The sequence below is a fragment of the Megascapheus bottae genome, chromosome 2 (assembly GCF_031878675.1).
Source record: "Megascapheus bottae isolate mThoBot1 chromosome 2, mThoBot2.hap1, whole genome shotgun sequence".
Lineage (NCBI taxonomy): Eukaryota > Metazoa > Chordata > Mammalia > Rodentia > Geomyidae > Megascapheus > Megascapheus bottae.
This window is the reverse complement of record NC_143510.1, coordinates 36,869,903-36,891,666: the sequence shown is the minus strand read 5'-3', so window position 1 is coordinate 36,891,666 and position 21,764 is coordinate 36,869,903. Positions and strand designations below refer to the sequence as shown.

General features: G+C 39.8%; 1 protein-coding gene across 2 annotated transcripts in view; it reads left to right on the top strand.

The window, feature by feature from the left end:
- The window catches only part of Foxp1 (forkhead box P1), a 574,139-nt gene extending 555,287 nt beyond the window's left edge, over positions 1-18,852 (top strand). Inside the window, exons 14-20 of one of the 2 annotated variants that reach the window (XM_090323968.1) lie at positions 226-427; positions 548-627; positions 1,236-1,337; positions 5,011-5,180; positions 6,374-6,443; positions 11,481-11,647; positions 17,664-18,852. In XM_090323968.1, the coding sequence (XP_090180094.1) occupies positions 226-427; positions 548-627; positions 1,236-1,337; positions 5,011-5,180; positions 6,374-6,443; positions 11,481-11,647; positions 17,664-17,808 (936 nt within the window). In that variant the 3' untranslated portion in view covers positions 17,809-18,852. Of the gene's footprint in view, positions 1-225; positions 428-547; positions 628-1,235; positions 1,338-4,513; positions 4,636-5,010; positions 5,181-6,373; positions 6,444-11,480; positions 11,648-17,663 lie in introns of both variants that reach the window. The other variant, XM_090323960.1, reaches the window with a different exon arrangement.
- Positions 18,853-21,764: the final 2,912 nt, after the last annotated feature.

Sequence of the window (21,764 nt, the reverse complement as noted above, 5' to 3'; positions counted from 1 at the left end):
GGCAAGAGATAGGACTAGATCCTAAGTGAATCCTTTTTACATGTGCCTGCCTAGAGGAATAACATTGGCCAAGCAGGTCCTATTTCCCTCCCAGCATTGGGGCGTTGGAAGGGGAAGGAGAACATGGAAGGGGTGGTGGTGGGAGATGATACTTTTCTTGATGGTTGTGTTCTCCCTCCCCCATCCTTCCCCAAGGCCTCCTAAGTCATGTTCTTTTCCCCACAGCTAAATCTGGTATCAAGCGTCACACTTTCCAAGTCGGCATCGGAGGCTTCTCCACAAAGCTTACCTCATACTCCAACCACCCCAACGGCCCCTCTGACTCCTGTCACCCAAGGCCCCTCCGTCATCACGACCACCAGCATGCATTCAGTTGGCCCCATCCGCAGGCGGTACTCAGACAAATACAACGTGCCCATTTCTTCAGGTATCTACCTCACTGGTGTCTTCTGTATAAACGTCACTTGCAGTTCTTGTCAACCAGCTCTCCCTCCCCCAACCTTTTGTTCTTAAGAGGTAATTAATAGAACAACAATCCTTATTTTAGCAGATATTGCGCAGAACCAAGAATTTTATAAGAACGCAGAAGTTAGACCACCGTTCACATATGCATCTTTAATTAGGCAGGTAAGTCAATAACAACAGCATTGAGAGATGCTATCAAAAAGTATATGGAGACATGTATTTGTTATATTGATGAAGTAGATTTAAAACCGCTTAGTATGCAAGCATGCCGAAACCTTTTCTATAAGGTTTTTTAAAACTGCAATATATAACATAATTGCTTTTGATTAAGTATTACAATACGATGTGATTATTAGAAAATTCATTTCACACAACAGTGAAAATGAGCCTGTTTAAAGATGGCAAGTCAATTATCACAAGCTACAGTAATCTCTGATCCCTAGAATTAATCTGAGCTCTAAATAATTACTGAGCTTTAATCAGCTAGTGAAATGTTTTGCATTTCTCTTTGATTCTGCTTTATGAATGACTAATAAATTAATATTTCTGTACGGAAACAGAAATAAAAACTCAAAACAATTAGATAATTCCATTTTGAGTTTTGCTATTGAACTGTTAAATACAACCATTAATCTTAGATCCTTCTTTGAAACCTTTCTTAGTATCTAGCTCTGAATCAGTTATGTTATATTTCCAAGCAATGGTATAATGATGATTCTGCTGATATCATCATAAATCCTCTTCTTCTGATAACTTTCTTCACTTTGCAGGCCATTCTTGAATCTCCAGAAAAGCAGCTAACACTAAATGAAATCTATAACTGGTTCACACGAATGTTCGCGTACTTCCGACGCAATGCGGCCACGTGGAAGGTAAGCTCCATCTCAGGCCTGCTGGATTTTAGACTTTATAGAGCAGAGGTGGTTCATGAAGTTACTGGGCCACAAGAATGTTATATCTATAATACGATGAAACATTCACAGTGTCCAGTGAATAGAAATACTGGATTCACAGACGTGTTCCATCGTGGTTAAAAGGTCCTTCAGTTCACTGACAGCAGAGGTGTGTCTAGGCCAGCCAGGGAAGTCACTCTGTGGTTTCAGTCTGATGCTATTGCTCATACTGAGCTTGACCTCGTACTTACACAAGCCTCCCACTGCTAGAGGGTCAGCCGCAGCCCACATTTGCAGAGGTACCTTGTGTGTTCACCATCTAGGAAATTGGATTAAATGGCTAAACTGAATATGACCTTCATTAGTTAGATCAAAGCTCATCAACCCCATTAGGCAATCCACATGTGAGCACTATAAATGGATGCTTCTAACTGATGGTGTGTGTGTGTGTGTGTGTGTGTGTGTGTGTGTGTGTGTGTGTGTGTGTGTGATCTCTTTTGTTTTATTTGGTTTTACCATCCCTCCAAGTTTCATTAATACCCCAAAAAAGAAAAGTTGTTTCTGAATTATGGAACGTAATTGCAACACCAATTGCTATAAAATAGTTCAGATTCCCTTAGCTTTGCATACAATGCCCTTGCCGTTGCTGGGAGTCCTGTGACAAGCCTTGCTTCCAGCCCATCCCATTGGTTTAGAAATTGTTCAGATTTTTTACTCCATTGTATTGATTAAGGTCTCACAAATTTTTGCAGGATCCCTGATGTCCATTATTTTATGGAGACATTATATACATAGATATGTAGTTTTTTTTTTTACTTTTTTATTTTTTGCTACATGGAATTATAAAATTCTCTGAAGTTCCCCAAATAGTTAGACCTCTTTTAAATACAAACATTTGAAAATTTATGCATCTTATTATAGGCTATAAGGAAAATTACTTTGCTTCAAATAAGTATCTTCCCTGCTACAACTTTAATTATATATTGGGGGGGGGGACCTAAATACCCATTTCCTCTGGTAAGTTTTTGATAAAATAGCACTCTAAAAGACAGCAACTAAGCATAGAATTAATTCATCAGACACATGGGACAGCAGGGAAACTATGTTTAGAATCTCTTCCCCTTTTCCTCAGCCTGCCTTGGGGAATGAAATACAAAAGATCTGTAGCTATGAAAGTTTCAAAAATTTAGGAAGTTAGAAACATGAAGCAGAGACTTTTCTGTAAGTTGCTTTTTGTAAAAGTCAAGTGATCGAGTATAAAAATAACTGCCAGTTGTGCTTATGAATTTAAGCTGCCAATCCCATCTTTAACTAAAACTTTTTTAGTTTTGCCAGGCAGCTGGGGGGAGAGAGGAGACATTAATACAAACAACCCTAGGTGAAGGATTTAATTAGTCATAAATACGTGTAATTTTTCTTTGGTGTCCCTATTGGAGCTATAATCTCAAAAGGGTAAATGGTGGGGCACTGGTGGTTCATACCTGTCATCCTAGCTACTCAGCAGGCTGAGATGTAGGCAGGAAAGTCTGTGAGATTCCAATCCCAATTAACCACCAGAAAACTGAAAGTGGTCGAGTGGGAGTCTCCAACCAGAAGAGCTCAAGGACAGTAACCAGGTCCTGAGTACAAGCCCCTCCAACCAACCCCTTCCCTCCCCCCACAAAAAAATGAAATCTCCAGTTTAGAATCATGAGTGAAAAAAAATCATTTGTCTTTTTTTTAAGACTCTTGATTTCCTGTTGTTTCAATTTCAGCACATTTTGATACTTATTTTAATATACAACACAGTGATTGGAAATGATAATGATTTCTTTCCCAGTTCTGTTTCCTGATTCTTAATGAAAACTTAGTTTTATTTATATCTTCTTCATGATAGGTGAGACATAATAACAGACCTTCAATATGCCCATGAAAGATAGTTACCTACTGAAATTACCTACTGAAACGCCTAGGGTACAATTTCTACATAAAAAAACTTAACCTAATCCCAAGTATGACAGGACAATCATTTTTTAAAGCAACTCCATCAAACATATTTTGAATTAAGGATATTCTTCAATAGTCTTAAAGATATAATGAATCTTCTCCAGTTAGCACCCCAAAACTCTTGAGCGTTCATCCGTAGATTCTTTTGTTGAACAATTCCTCATATCTAATCATGAAGCTTCTATATGAAACTTCATTATTTCCTAAGTGTTCCATATGAGAGAAGAAAACTTATTTCACAGCCCAAATCCTCATAGTCAACAATTATGATGACCCCTAAAATAAATTCAGAATTACTGCTCTCTAACTTCAATCAAATAGAAGTAAAGATGAAACCTTTTTGTGTCCCCAGTAAATGTTGTAGATTTTCCCCAAGGTCCAAGGGATGATGAGATATAAAAAAGCTCTTTACTTTTTTAAAGCAGGATTCCACTTTTGGTACATTGTGGGTAGGAAGAGTTTCAGCTTAGCAATGATTTTTAAAATGTCTGTGTTTCTGTGCAAATGATCAACTGCAGAAATATAGTCATTTTTGCCATTGAGAGTCCTACTCTTATGTTCCTGTGCATTTCTTCAGTTAATTTGATTATTAATTATTTCTAGTAAGCACCAACTGTCATATATATTCCAGAAGGTAAGACATATTATGATGGTGGATACTGATTCTTTAGGAGTTTATCCTCTCGTATATAAAAGATCATACTCTCAATGGGAAAAATCCTATTTAGAAGTCTCCCTAATATAAAAACCAATGATTTTCAAAGCTAGATGCTATTTATATAACAGTATTAACCAAAGTGTTCACCTTGCATGATTTAAAGGGTATAGGTTTATGTTGGATCTATATCTTTATGTTGAAGTCATTGTAGCACTATATTCAAAGTCATAATATAGAACCTATTTGGGGCTTATATGACTATTACAAATATATTTTCTGGTTAGATATTACTGGAGGATAGACAAAAACACTAAAGTATAATTTATACCTAACTGAGGCACTTATTGGAAGACACCCTCAATCACAGACAAAACCCCCCTTTGGGGGAGGGGTGGTAGCTACAGTTCGGGGATGGGGATAGTTTCATAAATGTGAGGCTGAAATGTACTACTGTGTTTGGAGACTTTTCTTATAGAAAATGTAAATGTTTTCTCTTTTATACTTGCTGCAGAATGCAGTGCGTCATAATCTTAGTCTTCACAAGTGTTTTGTGCGAGTAGAAAACGTTAAAGGGGCAGTATGGACAGTGGATGAAGTAGAATTCCAAAAACGAAGGCCACAAAAGATCAGTGGGTACGTCCACCATGTTTGAACTTCTTAGCCTAGCTTGGATTGTGCTAACAAAGTGTAACCTAGAGGCTTTGGCTGCTAGACGGTGTTAGATCCAAGAGCTGGTTTCACGTTGTCTCAGTCAAGGGAAGCAAAAGAGCATTTCATCCCTCCTGTTTCGTACACCCACCAGTCCCCCCGCCCTGCTTGCTGGTCTTTGTTGCATCACATGCTAGTAGCTTTTAGGTGGCAATGCATATTAACCCTCACAAACCATTTGCTTATGCTTATTGCATTTTATTTTCTTTTTCCTGTTCCCTGTATTGGATGTCTGTTCTGCCCCCAACCCCGTCTCCTTTTGTTGCCACTTCATCTCCTTTGCTGCTGCTCCTATCCCAGGGTGCCATTCGCACCAACCTCTCACTGCATAAGTGCTTTATCAGAGTAGAGGATGAGTTTGGGTCCTTTTGGACAGTTGATGATGAAGAGTTTATACGTGGCCGCCATATTCAACGAGGCCGTCCTCGCAAATACTGCCCCGATGAAAACTTTGACGAGCTTGTCGCACAGTAAGAGCCTTTACTTGCTTTTGTTTTTTTTTTCTGCTGTTGCTTTGGCTTTGCATGGTTGACTCATCCCATGTAGTTTTTGCATTTCACCAGTAGCAGTGCCTCAGCTTTCTGCAAATGGAACTAAATTGTGTGATTTGTACATGTATTTCTCTTGTTTCTCTTCGGAACACCAGTTGCCTTGAGTAATGCTTTTTTGATGTCTTTAATACAAATTATTGGTTGTATGTTGATTCAGCAGCTTACGGGGACCCTCTGATTAAATATTTTGTGTGTGACCCTAACTCCTCCAAGCAAGAAGGAAATTATGGTTAAAACGAATTATCTGTTGGGATAATGTATTTTTTCTGATTTGTTACTAAATGTAATAAAAGAATGAAATGATTACAATGCCTGAATCCAGCTGGGTATGGTGGCGCACGCCTGTATTCCCAGCACTTGAGAAGCAGAGGTAGGAGGATTCCAAGTTCAGGTCTAACCCAAGCTACATAGCAAAACTGCCTCAAAGGAAAAAATAATTGTTCTACCTTGGGGTGGAGGTGTTGGGATGGTAGATGATGCTATTTATGTGTGCGAAGCCATTCTTCCCCAAAGTTATATACTAGATAATTTCTTAGTATTTCTAATTCTTTATTAGGCCAGAGATTTATTTTTTTAAAACCATGTCCTGGCATGCTAGAGACAGCTTCCAGTCACTCCAAGCTCTCTTAGACCTAGCTGTGCAAATAAACACTGTAGGACCAGACTTACCCTGCTGCGCTCCTGTACTACCTCTCTTCTTTTGGCACTGCACATGCCTGTGAGACGGTCCTCAGGGCTTCCTTGCCCTTCCTGCAGCAGCCATGGTAGAGGTCCTGTCAGGAGGAGGCATCAGAGGGACATCGCCCTGCTGGCTCTAGCCATCCTGTCATCCCTCACCCCCAGACTCTGCCATCCTGTTGCAGTCTGGTCAGTTACTGCCTATTGGTGCAGAGGTCTCAGCCAGAGCCTGACACCCCATCTTCTTGATCAGCATCCCCAAAATATTTGCCCATCCCTGTAAAAGGGAAGAAGGCAAAAGCCTAAACTTTCCCTTGACTGTGGTTAGTGGATGGCAACCAGGAAGCTTAAAAACAAAACTTAATTGGGACCTCAGGGACTCGATGGTGTTTAACTTTGACTTTTTATCTTTTTCTTTTTTTTTTCTTATACAGTAACCCTTCCCTTATTAAAAACATGCAGAGCAGCCACGCCTACTGCACACCTCTTAATGCTGCGTTACAGGTAAGATGAATGGCCATCCCCAATGTGCTGGTGAAGCACATGTCTCCCCCACTCATTGCAAAATATATTAGCCTTGCTCTAATTAGATATTAAATTTTAATTCCGTTAAACTTTTTTCTTAAGTGCACAAAGCTTCGCGCTCCCTGGAGGCAAACACATCGGGCTGCTTCAGCATTAGCCAGGATGCTTAGCATTTTGAATATTGTGGCAAAAAAATTAAAAGTTCACTTATTAATATTTATCAGCAGTATCATAATTTCCATCCTCTTATTTCAGAATTTCACTTGAGGCAAAAATACCACAAGTGTAATTACTCTAGCACAGCTATTAATGTGCTGGATGATAGGCCAGTGGATCACATGCCCTCCTATTGTTCACAGGTTTAAAGAGAAAGCGGAGCTTTGTGCTCCTTCCTCTCCTTGGAAAATCCATTTCAGCATCTCTTCTCAGGGGAGGGGTTGCATCTGGATTTGTTCCATTTTGTGTAAAGTCGACTGTTTTTGTTTAAACAATAGAGGAACTGAAGAAAACTCTAGGTTTCCAGTAACTTGTTGGTGAACACAATGTAATCATACAAACCATTTTGTTTTGTTTTGTTTTTGTGCCCATACACATGATCTTGATACTGGTCATTAGCTTTTTGCTCAAGGCTGGTACACTTGAGCTATGTCCCTACTTTCAGTAGTTAATTCTTACCCAGACCTGGCTTCAAACTGTGATCCTCAGATCTCAGCCTCCCTAGTAGCTAGGATTACAGATATGAGCCACCAGCGCTCTGCCCAGAACATTTTGTTTCTTACTGACAAACCAAGCACTTGTTATGTCACTGATATCCTAAGGAATGACTTCTTGGTTTTGAGCAAAAAGTCAAGATCACACATCTTGCACAACCAGAACAGCCTGTATATCTGTAGCAAGTCTTTTTTTTTTTTTTTTTAGTTACCATGACACAAGTCCTTTCTCAAATCCACATAATAACTATAAGATTAGATCATTGAAATACTTAGGGTTAATGCTTGAGTTTTCCAGGTAGGCACAATCCTTTTAGCCAGTGTTCTTATGGGATTTTCACCTATCCAGACTATTAGAAAAGAGAGGCCAACAGAAGTGTATTAGCTTTTCATGACAGGTTCTGCTGGTACACCTCACCTTGGTAATCCAACACCACTGTGAATCCTCAGTGCTATTACTTCCCCAAATTGGTTAAGGTGAACTTGCAAAGATCATAGCACATAAAAGTAGAACTAGAGCAGAGCAAATTCATTTTTTAAAAAATGTACTTGAGGGGCGGATGTTTGGCCTAGTGGTAGAGTGCTTGCCTAGCATGCACGAAGACCCGGGTTTGATTCCTTGGTACCACATACTTAGAAAAAGCCAGAAGTAGTGCTGAGGCTCACGTGATAGAGTTCTAGCCTTGAGAAAAATCCAAGGACAGTGCTCAGGCCCTGAGCTCAAGCCCAGGACTGGAAAAAAAAATGTACTTGAGACACTTGGCATTGGGGGAACAAGCTGGGGGTGGAGACTCTGCTGCACACAAGCCTGGTTGTCACTATTCATTAAACAGACCTTTAGTGTGCACCCATTCTGTGCCGTGCCCACTCTGTTGGCTGCCACCATTTTCCAGCTCACCAGCCGCACATCTTAGTGCTTGCGATAGCTGATCTGTCTTTTAACCCAGTTCAGCGGCAGATTCACTGAACTTAGAATTTCAGTAATTATATTTATTTATTTTTAGCCTGATCTAAATTTAATAGGAGAAACTACTTTCTGCGTTCCTTTTTAATTACTTGTAGTTTACACAGTAACTTTAGAAGAGTAAATGAAAGCACGCTTAGATGCTGCCACTGTAAATACCATTCATTAGTAACTTATTTTCCCTGGAGTCTTGCAAAGTGTGAATTTAAAGGCGGCTCTATCTGGAAGAGTATTAAAATTACAAGCACATTTTACATTCATGAGGCGGAAAGGCAAAAAAAAAAATCCTCCATCCTCTAGATCTCCTTAACTATGTGACTAATTTCAATTAGAAAGCTTATCATTACCTAACTGCTCATGCTTCATCTGGACTCCCCTGTTCCCTTGCCTGTTTCCAAGCACCCCAAACTCTCCTGCAGTTTTCCAACAACAGTTGATGGCCACAACTAAGGGAGACCAAAAAAATGACGATAAATACATGATTTAAAGAACAGCCCATTTCCCTCCCCTCTGAGATAGGGATCAGGGGAGAGCCATGTTAGCACCACTTTCTGCCATGCAAATCAAGTCCACTCTCACCCATTTTCCATCTTTCAAGGCAAGGAAGAATGATAGTGGAATGGTATCTTGAAAAAAAAAACACCTTTTTTTTTTACTAGACCAATATAACGCGTGCTTATACAATTTATAAAATAGGACAGCAGAATTCACTACAGAAATAAAACATGGGACTTGGGACAGATTGCATTATGCTCTGAAAAAGTGAAGTAACTAAGGGTAACCGTAAAGCTTTGTATTTATAGACTGTCTTTTCCCCGAAGATCTCAGAGTGGCTAATGTTCCAGAAGCCATGGCACTTACAGACTTCTATACCACTCCTTAAGCACCTTCAGGGTTTTTGCAGATGTGCCAAGTTGGATAGGAAATCACGTGCTCTGCCTAGGGTCATTTATATAATTAAGGTCCATTATAAAGATTGTGATCCACCTGCTTCTAAGGAACACCAACTGTAAAAGGGATGAGTCTTGTTAGGCAGATGCACATTTTTCCACTTTTTGGGGGGTTGTTCTGATCTCTCACTCAACAGCATTTAAGAGATATTGAATGTGTTAAAATGCAGAATTTGTCTGTAGCCCATTTCTCTTTTGTTTCTTTGTTTCTTCCCTTCTCCCTCCCTCCATTGTGCCCTCCTTCCCTCCCTCCCTCCTTCCCTTTCCTTCCTTTCGTTCTTCCTTCCTTCCTGCCTGCCTGCCTTTCTTCCTCTCTTTCCATATTTTGCGATGAAAGTGCTTTTCCACATACATCTTGTCTGAAAGTCAAGGTATCAGTATAGAAGAATCAAAAGTCATGGCATAACTTCCTGAATTTGGGCCTCTACCTGAGTTCTATAACCCCAACTCCATAAGAAATGGCCATAACGTCAAATAATTTGGGAGATGAGAAGAATGAATATCTACCCAAAAGAAGTCCCCCACCCCCGTGTCTGTGGGTTGACTAATGTATCCCAACAAACGTGTTCTTATGACGATTTCCATTTCCTTTACCACTCAGTTTTTGGCTTTGAAATCTGCTAAAATAGCCAACTGGCAGAAGCCCCACTTTGGCCACAATCCTGCCTTGAACATTGGTGAAATTATCCTGGGAGGGCTCATCCATATTTCCAGTGAAAAGCAGTTCCCTGGACAGACCCAGGGTAACTTCCGAGATGAAGAGGCATGACCACAGTACTGTCTCGAGTGAAAATGTAGAGACAGCAATCTAGCTGCCATCGCAATAGCAGTGATTATTATCTGCCAGCTACTCTGCCCCAAAGAGTAAAAATATTTGACAGACTACAGGAGAGTGGGGACCATTCATCAAATTGAGTTCTCCACACTGGGAAATAAAAGGAGGATTTTAAAAAGAAAGCAGTGAGATAAACTCCAGAGTGGGGAGAAAGAACTTAGGCCTAGCATTGAAATTGAGTGTTAGGCTAGGTGAGTGTGTCTGGGCTTAACACAGTGCTTGCATCGAAGAAGCATTTCTGGCTCTGAGGTTTTATACAACGAATGAAGAGTGAAACTGTGACTGTCAAAACAGGCAGACTCCCTGTAGCCCGCCTGTGCTCCCTTTTCTTTTTCTTTTTTCTTTTCTTTTGGCTTGTACCTTCTCTTCACTGCCAGGATTTCTAGAATAGTTTGGACTCTTGCAAAATGGGCCAATTGAAGTCACTATGCCAGATTGTCTTGTGATTGTACTTTTTTTTTTCTCATTAGGGTAGGAAACAAGGCATAGTGCATTCTGCAAGAAGACAGTTGTCATAAATCTTGGTCTAATTACAGCTGCCAGTTTTTCAATGTCTGCCCTCTTTAATAAAATGAAAGGCACTGGGTCACACTCGCTGCCCAAATGAAACAAATATGGTTACTTTAGATTTTAGCCATGTGGTGCTGACTAATCTGTATTTCACACACTGTGCAGCTGTTTTTATTCAAGATACAGCAGGATAGAAAGTGAATAGTATAGAGTTTAGGGTATGTTTTATTCTCCACCCTCCCCCCCCATGCACTTTTTTGCTGACACTCATTTAGAGTGACTTTGTCACCTTTAATATCAGTGTGCTCAGGCACCCAAAAAGAAATGAGATTTAGAGCTTCCTTTTGCCAGGGTTTTTTCTTCCGTTGTAAAATCCCAGGTGATTGGTCTTGAGTCTGAAAGACTGTGCACTTGCTACCTTCAGCCAGTTTTCTTGGACTTCACTAAACACATTCAAAAATCATTAAGTGGAAATGATGTGGTGGGGGGAGATAAGAATTGATTCCAATTCTATAATCTTTTCCTTTTCTATAAGATCTGGGAGGTAAATGTTTATGGAAGTTCTCATAAATTTGAGCACTGTGCCTGGAATAATCAGATCAAATCTCTGATATCCAATAGCAGAGTCATCAAAATGAGTCAAGAAATGAAAATTCCATTATATTTTCACTATGATCTTGAAATATTCAGTTCCTCTTGAAAAGGGCAGACAAAAAAAAAGACATGGGATAGAAACCTCATAATGGATAGCTTTGTCTAAACTGCAGGACCTGCCCCACAGGGGTCCCTCACCCTTCAGGAAACATCAACAACTTCTTCCTCATGAGTATTTTGGAACCCCATGTACCTCTTCAAAACCAAACCTGGGACGGGTGCCTTGACTTTCTTTCAGAGCTCCATCTTTCTGTAATGTCTTTGTAATTAATATTTGCCAACCCAGTGACCCAGTTGACTAACAATGAAGGTTACTGTATCTTCCCATAATTCATAGCTTCTGTATCCTGCCTACCCTATGACTTCCTCAAGTTCTCTCTTGGTTAATGGCAGGCTTCCATGGCTGAGAATAGTATACCTCTATACACTACCGCCTCCATGGGGAATCCCACTCTGGGCAACTTGGCCAGTGCGATCCGGGAGGAGCTGAACGGGGCCATGGAGCACACCAACAGCAACGAGAGTGACAGCAGTCCAGGCAGATCCCCTCTGCAAGCTGTGTAAGTACTGTGACTGCCACATCCCTTCATCTTTGCCACCACATCCCAGGCTCCCATTTTCTTTCTTTTTTTTTTTTTTAAACTACAGAGAACTTATTTTTAGCATATTAATACATTAAAATGCAAAACATGAAAATTGTTTTAGATAGAAATTACAATAATGAAAAAAGATATGCTGTATCAATAAAAATCCAATGTGGCTTTATAAAAGAGATACAGAGAAGGTGATAAAATATGATCCCAGTTATCTGAAACCAAACAATAAAAAGTTGCAGGTGAAGATGACTAGCAAGAACTTTCAGGGAGTTCAAGTGGCTCCCATTTTCTATGTACACAAAACACTCTGGCATTCTCTCGCTCTTTCCCATAATTCCCTCATGACTTAGAATCCACAGATAACATCATTGTAATTCTAGGACTCTCAGTATATAAAAGGAACAGTAACTCATTTTGCTATCAAATCAATTGTCTGCTGTGGCACATGAAATTTGCCTCCTTTGGCCACTACGTGATCATTAGGAGTGTTTTGGAACCTAAATTCAGCAAGCATCTCCTAGATGAACTTTTGTGTTTTGTTTCACTTGGGGTTCACTAAACCTGGCAGAAGGAACAAAGATGTTGCTTACTTAGTTGTGTGCGGAATTTCGGCTGCACAGCCTTATTACAAAGCATTAATGATGGCATAAGTGAAAGGCAGCATGATTTATAGATTGCTCTTAAAATATCAAAAGGAAAATTAATAGGAGCATTATCGCAGCAGACGGCAGTCTAATGAGTGCACATATAACTGAATGAAGTGATGGGCGATGGTGGCCCATGCTGAATGTGAATGAATGGTCACAGGGACCAAGCCAGCCATCACTAAAGCTGAGCTCACCAGGCGTGAGGCCATGGTGGATGGCGGCAGAGGAGGGTGCTTACTGTGATAACACCTTTCCTCCCAGAAAGCATTTTAAAGCAGGGCAAGGCAGCCATATTATTCCAAAAGATTGGATTTCCAGCAAAACCATAGAATGACAATGTCTCCCTTTCAGTGAGTTTCTGCCAAACTGTGGTCCACATTCAGTGAATAAACCCATTCAATGTTTGCATTCCTGTCGGCTCCTAGAACAGGCAAATGTCTACACATTTCTTCACGCATCAACATCTTGTTTTAAGGATAACTTAAGTGAGGAATGGAAAATGTGACCTGTAGCAATTAGGAACAGAAGGAATTGGCACCTAGTGACAAAGAGAAAAATAATATCTCCCAACATAATTAGTGGTTATGGGGAAATTAGAAATCTGATTTTCTAAGCTTTGTATCTCATATCCAATGTGCTTTGAGTAGCATCTTTAAAGATGGAAAATAATCATTTTTACTTTCTATGAAAAGCCTCTGAAAATATTTATCTTCACACCAATGCTGCCGTATTTCTGGCTTTATTGTTTTATCATTATGTCATTGTTGTGACAAGAGTGTTCACTGGACTATTAAATTTAGTAGAAAATGTAAATGGGCCTATAAACCTCTCAAGAAATACATATGAATATAAAACTATCTGAAGTTGTTGAATATTCCTGGATTTTAATGTGGAAAGATCACTGGATGGGGTGGAGGGATGGGATGCAGAGAGATTAAACAAAAATAGCATAACTATAACATATTTGGATATAAGTTGCACAGTCAACAGTTCAGAGTCAAACTGTTTTTCCCGGACAGAATAAAGTCAACTGTGGAGTTAATTTGTTTTAAAGTCTTTGAATTAACCTCAGTGCTTTCAAAAACTATGTTTACCACAGTTGTCATACTATTGAATAAAACCAACATTTTGACAGTTTTAAAAGAACCACAGAGCCCCGTCCAACGATGTCACCAGGTTTATACCTGGGACTCAATGTGGCCCTGAGCCTGCCACCTTTGGCCTCCCCAGTTACTCTTTCTGACTTCCACAGAGTAAATTCCATAACAACATCATACTTGTCCTATATGCATCGCACTGCTTGTCCTATATGCATCGCACTGCTACGATGCCAATGGTTTCTTAACTGTTCCCAGTCTATTGGAGTAAATTGAGCCATAAACTTTATAGCAAGGCAGAAAGGACCTTATTAAGAAGGGCAGCTTAGCAAATACCTGTTTTAGTTCCTTCCTAGGGGCACTCCTTAGCACCACCTTTCATTCCCCTTCTCTTCCAAAATACTACAAACTATGGCTTTGGGGCATTGTACTTTGATCCTGATAGGAGCTTAAAGGAGCAGCAGAGAAAACTACTCCAGGCCTGTCTGTACATGCCCCCTCCCCACCCCCCCCCAACACAATGGCTGTAAACACCAGGGGGTTTTATTTAAAACTCCTGTGCTCCCAGAGTGACTGCACAAAGGAATTATTCAGATGTAAGGGAAGGGCAATGGAAGGCTTTGTACCATTTCTCAGGGGTAGATCTTTCAGAAGTAGATGTTGGAGAGAAAAGGGGATAGTCCTGGGTGGGTAAGGTTGACTAGGGGTACCAGTTGTATCCCAGATATAGTTTCGAGGAGACACATGTCTTCAACAGTTTACATTCTACATAGAAATCCATTCTATTGGTTTTCCAAGGCACTGTGTGGCTCTGCCACTTTGGCACACTTAATACTGTCTGCAAGTTTCACATGCCCTGAGATTGGATTTCAGGCTCTTGCAGTCTTACGAACCCTTCCTACCTAACCTAGTATACAGTCAGGTTGTCATACTTAGAGCCTGCAAGGACGACCGCTTTATTACCTTTCTGTGCTGCAGTAAACAATCCATAAATTTGGGATTACGGCAACTCTAGTGCTGCATTTGTGAGGATCATGCACGTGTCTGGGTGTTTGTGACGGTTAGAGTAGAGCTTAACAAAACATCTGCCAAAGTCTAAAATTAGCTAGAACTCCGTGTGGACTGTTCTAATTTCATTTCTTCTAAGGTTCCCCAGCCTGATCCTCTACTCAAAACTTTCCATTGTGTTACCTCTTCAGGTTCTGGTTCAAATACCTAAAAACATTAGGAAGTCTTGATAGCTATTTAAAAAAAAAAAAACCTCAAAAACTTTTAACCTGAAAAATGACATTACAACCTCAGTACCTGGCTTGGTAGAACAAAATTCTGTCCAGTGGATTTTAAAAATCATAGGACTGGTTTTAGTAAAACTGGTCAGGCAAGTCATTTATAAAAGGCACAATTCTCTAAAATCAAAATAGAAACCATAAAGAAATTCCTACAGTTAGCACAACTCTAAGAAATCCATCTTTGGGGCTACTAGAATGGCTCAAGGGGTTGAGATCCTGCATAACAAACATGAGGACCTGAGTTCAGTCCCAGGTACTACCAAAAAATAAAATGGAAATACAACTTAAAGTCATCTCTACTGTACTTCAAACCTGCTAGGTAACAAATTGCTTTTATAAAATGTAATTTTACTGCTATTATAAATTTTTGTTACCATTTCCTAAGTCAGGTAGTGAATACATTTTTTAGGATGATATGCTTTTACTTTATTTTATTTTTTATATTATTATTGTTATAAAGGTGATAAGCAGAGGGGTCATAGTTGCGTAAGTCAAGTAATGAATATATTTCTTTTTGGACAATGTCACCCCTTCCCTAGCTGTCTCTCAGTTTTGCTCTCCTGTCCCCACCTGCAAGTTATATTTCCCACATACTGTCTAGTGAATATCACTGCTACATTTGTCTTTTTTCTTTTTAATGATTTTTAGTACTAATGAGATTGAATCTTCATTGGTACAGCTTCTGTAAAAATGAGTATCACTATAAATCATAAGCATTACAAAGATGTTTTGGCCTTTGCTACAATTTCATTCTTAGAAAATTATACTAAGGAGGTAAATCAACAGAAATAGAAAGATTAATGAGTAACAATGTTTGCTCTATTATGAAAATATCAAAGGAAGAGGACAGCTTTAAAGAATGCCCAGTATCAGGGGATGGCAGTAAGTCCATACATCCGAGTTTCATACAGCCCTAAAAAAATTACAACTGAAAACGAGCACAATATAATACAGGTGTTTTTGCTGTCTATACAATCTATAAAGATGTGATTTCCAATGGGAAGAGAGGCAAAAACTGACAATAATTCAGGGGTGATCAGTGAGTTTTTTAAAAGGGTAGTCATCAGTATATCTAGATTATGGGTGATTATACCACTTATTTTAAATCTTTGCTGAATTTCTCTCCTAAATTTTTTTTTTCTCCTTTGGTGGTGGCACTTGGGCTTGAACTCAGGTCTTGGCTGCTGTCCCTGACCTTTTCCACTGAAGACTGGCACTCTACCATTTGAGCCATAGCTTCACTTTTGTTTTTTTGGTGGATGATTAAAGAGAAGAGTCTCACAGGACTTTGCTGCCCAGGCTAGCTTCAAGCCTCAGTCCTCAGCTCACAGCTTTCTAAGTAGCTAGGATTACAGGCTAAGGGCTTTCATTTTTATTTTACACTGCACTCTGCAAAGTATGTAGCCAGACATCTTACTACAGAATATAGGCAGATAACACTATATATTATTTTTAATAGATAGGAGATCCACATGTAAAATGAGCCATCAGACAACTTGACTCTATTTTGTTTTATGAATGCTTCTTCACAATGGGCATGATTTTTTAAAGCTGTTTAGCTGACATCTTAGCCCCCCAAACTCTCTCTAAGCTGTGCTAATTTTAGAGTCAATTGATTCTGAAGGTTCATATCTTCAAGGGCAGTCCAAAGCACTCTTCTGTTTGTTTTTAAATAGTTCAAGGGGCCTTTGGGGTTTGCATACATCATCAATTATTTAGGAAGCCACACATCCCTAATACCACCTCTTATTACTGATACTTGATAATGTCAGTTACAAACCCCCCTCCCTTTTGCAGCCAGTCCTAGGAACTGAGATATTTTTTTTTGTCATATAACTTGAATGGTTCTTTTACATATCAAAAGCCCTGCAAGAGAAATTCATTTGTATTTGCAAAGGATCAGTTGTAAATATGATTTACGAACAACATTTCTTAGTTGTTATCATGGTGGTTTTGTGTAATCACCCCGTCTTCCTTCGGGTGAACAAAGCTGGGTCTATAATGAGAAAGTTGGCAGATCTCATTGGCTACGTGTGCGTCTTGGTGGCCGCTACCAGCCCAGCCTCGTGTTTTGCCTTGTTTACAGCTGACAGCGTTATTATTCTGATGGGGGGTCTGCTCTCTTATCATATTGTTGTGTTGAGCGAGCCTTTTCCTCTCCATTTGTGTTTCCTGGCAGGGCTTTTCTTGCCTTATTGACAGTTTGTAAAAATATGCATTAATTTGGAGTTTCAAGCATGTATCATGGTGTCTCTTTGCTGTGTTTGCTTGAAGTTGATTAATGATAGACCCTCACTTGGGGTCGTCCTCTGGAGAGTTCTTTCACAGGTTCTGCATGTTAACTAGCAAAGCAGAACACACAGCAAGCCATGATTAGCCCAGCGCCTGTGCTCAGTGGTCCCCGCCAACCGCCGTTGTATTATGGATTCTCATTTCGAATAATTATTTGAAGATTGGTATTCATCCACCGGGCTTCTGTCCGGGGGTCTTGGTACCTCGGTACTCACCTTGAGGACCAGCAGCATCACATGGGAGCTCGTTAGGAATGCAGAGTCTCAGGCCCATCACGGACCTGGAGGTCTTTCTTCCTCAAGTGATAAGTGTGTGCAGAAAGACAGGAGCAGTGACCCTAGAGAGGAGGCCTGCTTCTGTCCAGAGTATCACTAGGCAAAGTCACTTGGTGCCCTGGTGCTAATGCAGTCTCCGTGCCCTTCTAGTATGAGAACTCTGGGAATGTAACAACTGAGCAGTGAAACTTAGCTTGTAGCAGGTATTTCCTTATTTGAAAGAGGCACATGTGGCCAGGGGCTGCCTGTACAGGAATGCAGTCGTGCCAGGCAGCTTTCAGGTGGCTCTTGGGAGCATCAGGGGTGGCGCTGAGGCTGGAAAGCCACCCTCTCACTGAACCTTTGCTGTTTGTTTCTGTTTGTTGTTTTGTGTTCTCTAGGCATCCTGTACATGTCAAAGAGGAGCCCCTGGATCCAGAGGAAGCTGAAGGGCCTCTGTCCTTAGTGACAACAGCCAACCACAGTCCAGATTTTGACCAGGACAGAGATTATGAAGATGAAGCAGTACATGAGGACATGGAGTAAACACCTGAGGGGGAGGAGCTGACTCCCCCCCACCTCCCCCTGCCCTACAGTGATGATGGGGGGAAAAAAAGAAAAGAAAACAAACACACAACACGTCAGAAGTTACAGTGAAGTTGTTCTCCATTTGTTGTACAGTCTGGAGGATTTTTTCACTACATTTTGACAACTCTGAAATGTGTTAACTCTTAGTGCCATCGAGAATCCCATTTGGGAGTATTTTTGATTTTTCTACTTTTTGTTGAAAACAGGAATTTGTACTCTGTGCATCGGAAGGACTTGTTTGGTACTGGGGATTTTCCTCTCAACAGTCAACATCAGTGTTGTATATTTGCTGATTGGATTCACTTTTTAGCAGCAGACTTTGAACTGCGGTCCTTGCCAGCAATGGACACTGAGGACAGCCGACTTGAGCTTGTGCCCTCGAGCTGTAGACCAAGCCTTTGCCCAGAATTCAAGGATTTCAATGGACGACCTATTTGCACAGTACTGCATGTTGAATGAATATCACTGCCTTTTACTCTCTTTTTTTGTTGTTGTTGTTTGTTTTAATTTTTTTTCTTCCAGTTGGGATGGGAAAGGCCTTTGTGTGTGTATTGGGGGGAGGGTTAAAAATAATTATCCCAGACTTTTTAATGTATTGCTTTTTTTTCTCTCTCTCTCTCCTTTGCTTCTACTATACCATTTTTTTAAGTTCTGACCTCAGGCCTCCATTTGGGGCCCATGGCCTCTTGGAGGCTTTAAGTTTTCTGTACCTTGTGATGAATGTTAATAGGTGTTTTTATTATACAAAGCTGAATGTCACTTCTTGTTTGTAGTTTTCTGTCACTCATTCCATTATTTTTCCCACAGATATCTCCACGTTTCTCTCAAGTCAGAAAACATTCCGGGTTTTTGGTTTTTTGTTGTTGTTTTTTGTTGTTTTGCTTTGCTTTGCTTTTTTTGTTTTTGATCTTTTTCAAAAATTAAAAAAAAAAAAGGTCCCACATGCTGCACTCTACCATGAAGGCCCTCTCAAACAAGCGTGACACCCTGCCAGAAAGAAAATGAATGACAGAAAAAAAAAGAGACATACTCTTGGAACAACTCAGACTTATTCCACAAAGCAGTATAGCAGTATTGAGGGTAGTAAGGGGATTGTTTTGGAGTTTCCTTTTTTTTATTTAGGAAAAACAATTCTAATAGCCATCATTCTAAAATATTACCACAGCATTCTATCAAGCCAAGGAAACATAGGCAGCACTAGAAAGAAAGAAAAATACAGTAATGAGGTGAACCCGTAATGATGACTCTGACAACGTAGCCAGGCAGCAATGGACTCTTGTGTTCGTTGCCAGCCCAGGTTGCTTTGTTTGCAAAAAAGAAACACAAAACAAAAAAACAAAAACAAAACAACAAAAAACAACCCAGCTTTTTTGAGCAACTTTGCTGCGTGTGGTATCTGAATTTACCCGTCAGTTCAGACCTGCTTGGTGGCACTAATCTGTTGGAATGCAAATAAGACTTGTTATGAGGAATTAATGAGGACTGAGTTCAGCAAGTCCTAAAGTGTTGGTTTCAAATGTGCAAATTTGTACTGCAGTTCAGTTTGCTATGCAATGGATTCACACCACCCCTGTATCACAAACTAACACAAGATGACATCAGCGTGACAAGGGCTCCTCGAGACCCACACTGGTCCCCAGAACCAGGCTCTGGGTCAGTATGTCCTCGGTCCTGCCACCCCTTCTACATTTCCTCTCTGCACCCTGGACCCACTTCCCTGTCATTTATTTATCTAGGACCATAGCTTTCATTCTATTGAACCTTTTTTTTTTTGGAGGTTAATTTATATTCTTTGTACCTTTTATTTCTAAAATTACCAAAGATGTTACACAAAGGTAAATTAAGTTCTCTGTTTTATGCTTTATCTAATGAAGCCAAATATCCTCTTCTTGTTGATCCAAGGAGGTGAAAGAATTTAGAGGCAAATGGTAGACACGGGCTATTGCTAATCCGGGAAAGAGAACTGCTCCTTCATCCTAGCAGAGTAAAGTTAGACCAAGTAGGTAATGGAACCAAAGTTGTTACTTTTTCCTAGTTCCTTCCTCCTCCTCCTCCTCCTCCTCCTCCTCCCTCCCTCTTTCTTCTTCTTCTTATTGTTCTTGTTTTTCTGCACCAGAACAGAGACCAAAACTCAAATCTTGGGAAGACTGAAGATTAAAACCAGAACATACATTTCTACTTGCTACAAAGGAATGGAGTCCCCTGTCAAAGAAAAGAAATGAATGTATGCTACTGAACATTAGGATAGCCAGCAGAGGAGACAGGATGAAATTTAGAGAGCACAGAAAAGCTATGACTAAACTAGACCACATTAGTAGTATTTTTAGAAAAAAAAATGAGTTTTTTAGAAAGATCATGCACCACTTTTGTTTAAGGAATGTGTTGTATTCCCTGTTCCTTACATCCATTTTGGTTTATCTTGGTATATATTTCCAGTTTTTGTGGTTTTTTTTTTAATTTCCTATTGCTTTGTTTTTATTATTTGTTTATTTGGAATATGCTTTGGTCAGCATTTTTCATGTGAGCAAAAGTAACACTCCCATCCACTCCTAAGCTTGGTGCAAAACCATCTTTGGCAGTTTCTCTCGGAGCCTCCCTCTGCTTTCTGTCAAAAGGACAGTGTGTGGCCACTCATGGCTTCTTTTTCCTTCTGCCAGGCAATTTTATGGCATGCAGGCAGTAGCCAGCTAGGATCAGGGGAAGGGGGCCCTGGGCTTCTAAACTGAGTGGTTGCTGGTTAGTTCGGTATTCAAAAGAGGATACAAATCTGGTAGATTAGTTCATCCTGAGCATGTGTAGCTAGACATGAGTAAAGAGAACAGCATGAAAAACTGTTAGTACGCATACCTCAGTTCAAACCTTTAGGGAATGATTAAAAATTAAAAAAAAATACATTTCACTCAGTTGCACTTAGTCGTATGTCTTGCATGCTTAGTCTAAAGACTGTAGCAAAAACAAAAAACAAAAAAAAAAGAAAAATTAGATTTTTTACAAATATTTGCAGGTCTCACAACCTTGCAGAAGAACCAACTGAAAAAAAAATTCCTCAGGCTTTACAGCAAGCAAATTTCACTATGATTTTTACAGTTCTGATTCTGTATCCCTTGGGGGTGTTCCAGTCGCTTCTTTAGGATGGGGTTTATTATGTTGTACATATATCCCGACAATGTGTCTGTGAATCTTTGTCTTTTTTGGGGGAGGGCGGAGGGTGGTTCTTTTTTTAGATATTGTTCCTAAAAAGGAATAAATGCATACACCTGTTTGTCAAAACACCTTTGCTTTTTTTTGTGCAACTGCTTTATATTTACCATATTAAAAAAATATATATATCTTTGGGAAAAAATACTACTGTATGTAATGGAACTGCAGAATTTGCTGCACATGTATTTTATTTTAGGTATCCTTGCTTTATGAATCTTGGATTACATTTCCTGACATGTGGGAGGGAGACACTCCCTGAGTTTATTATTATTATTGCTTTTAAATTGTAACATAGTTGACAGATTACCCCCCCCCCATTCTCATTGATTGGAGCATTTTGTACAGATTTGTGTGTGTGCCCATGCGGGCATGCGTGTGTGTGTGTGTGTGTGTGTGTGTGTGTGTGTGTGTGTGTGTATGTAATATGTTTTTTGATACATTCCTATCCCCGTGTTTATTCTACCACAGCCTTCTGGGCTATCTTAAGGTCATACATTTGAAAAGAGAAAAAAAAGTTATTTAAAAATAAGTTTTCTCCTGCTGCAGTCAATATTTTTGCACGATGAAACTCTAAGATCACATTTTAGAGTTTATATCAGTAAAGTGATTAATTATGGGGGGTGTCAACAATGGAGATTTGTATAAAAAATCTTTACAAGGTGCCAAAATGTAAAGACAATTTTTTAAAAGAAATTTAAAATGTACCTTAGGGA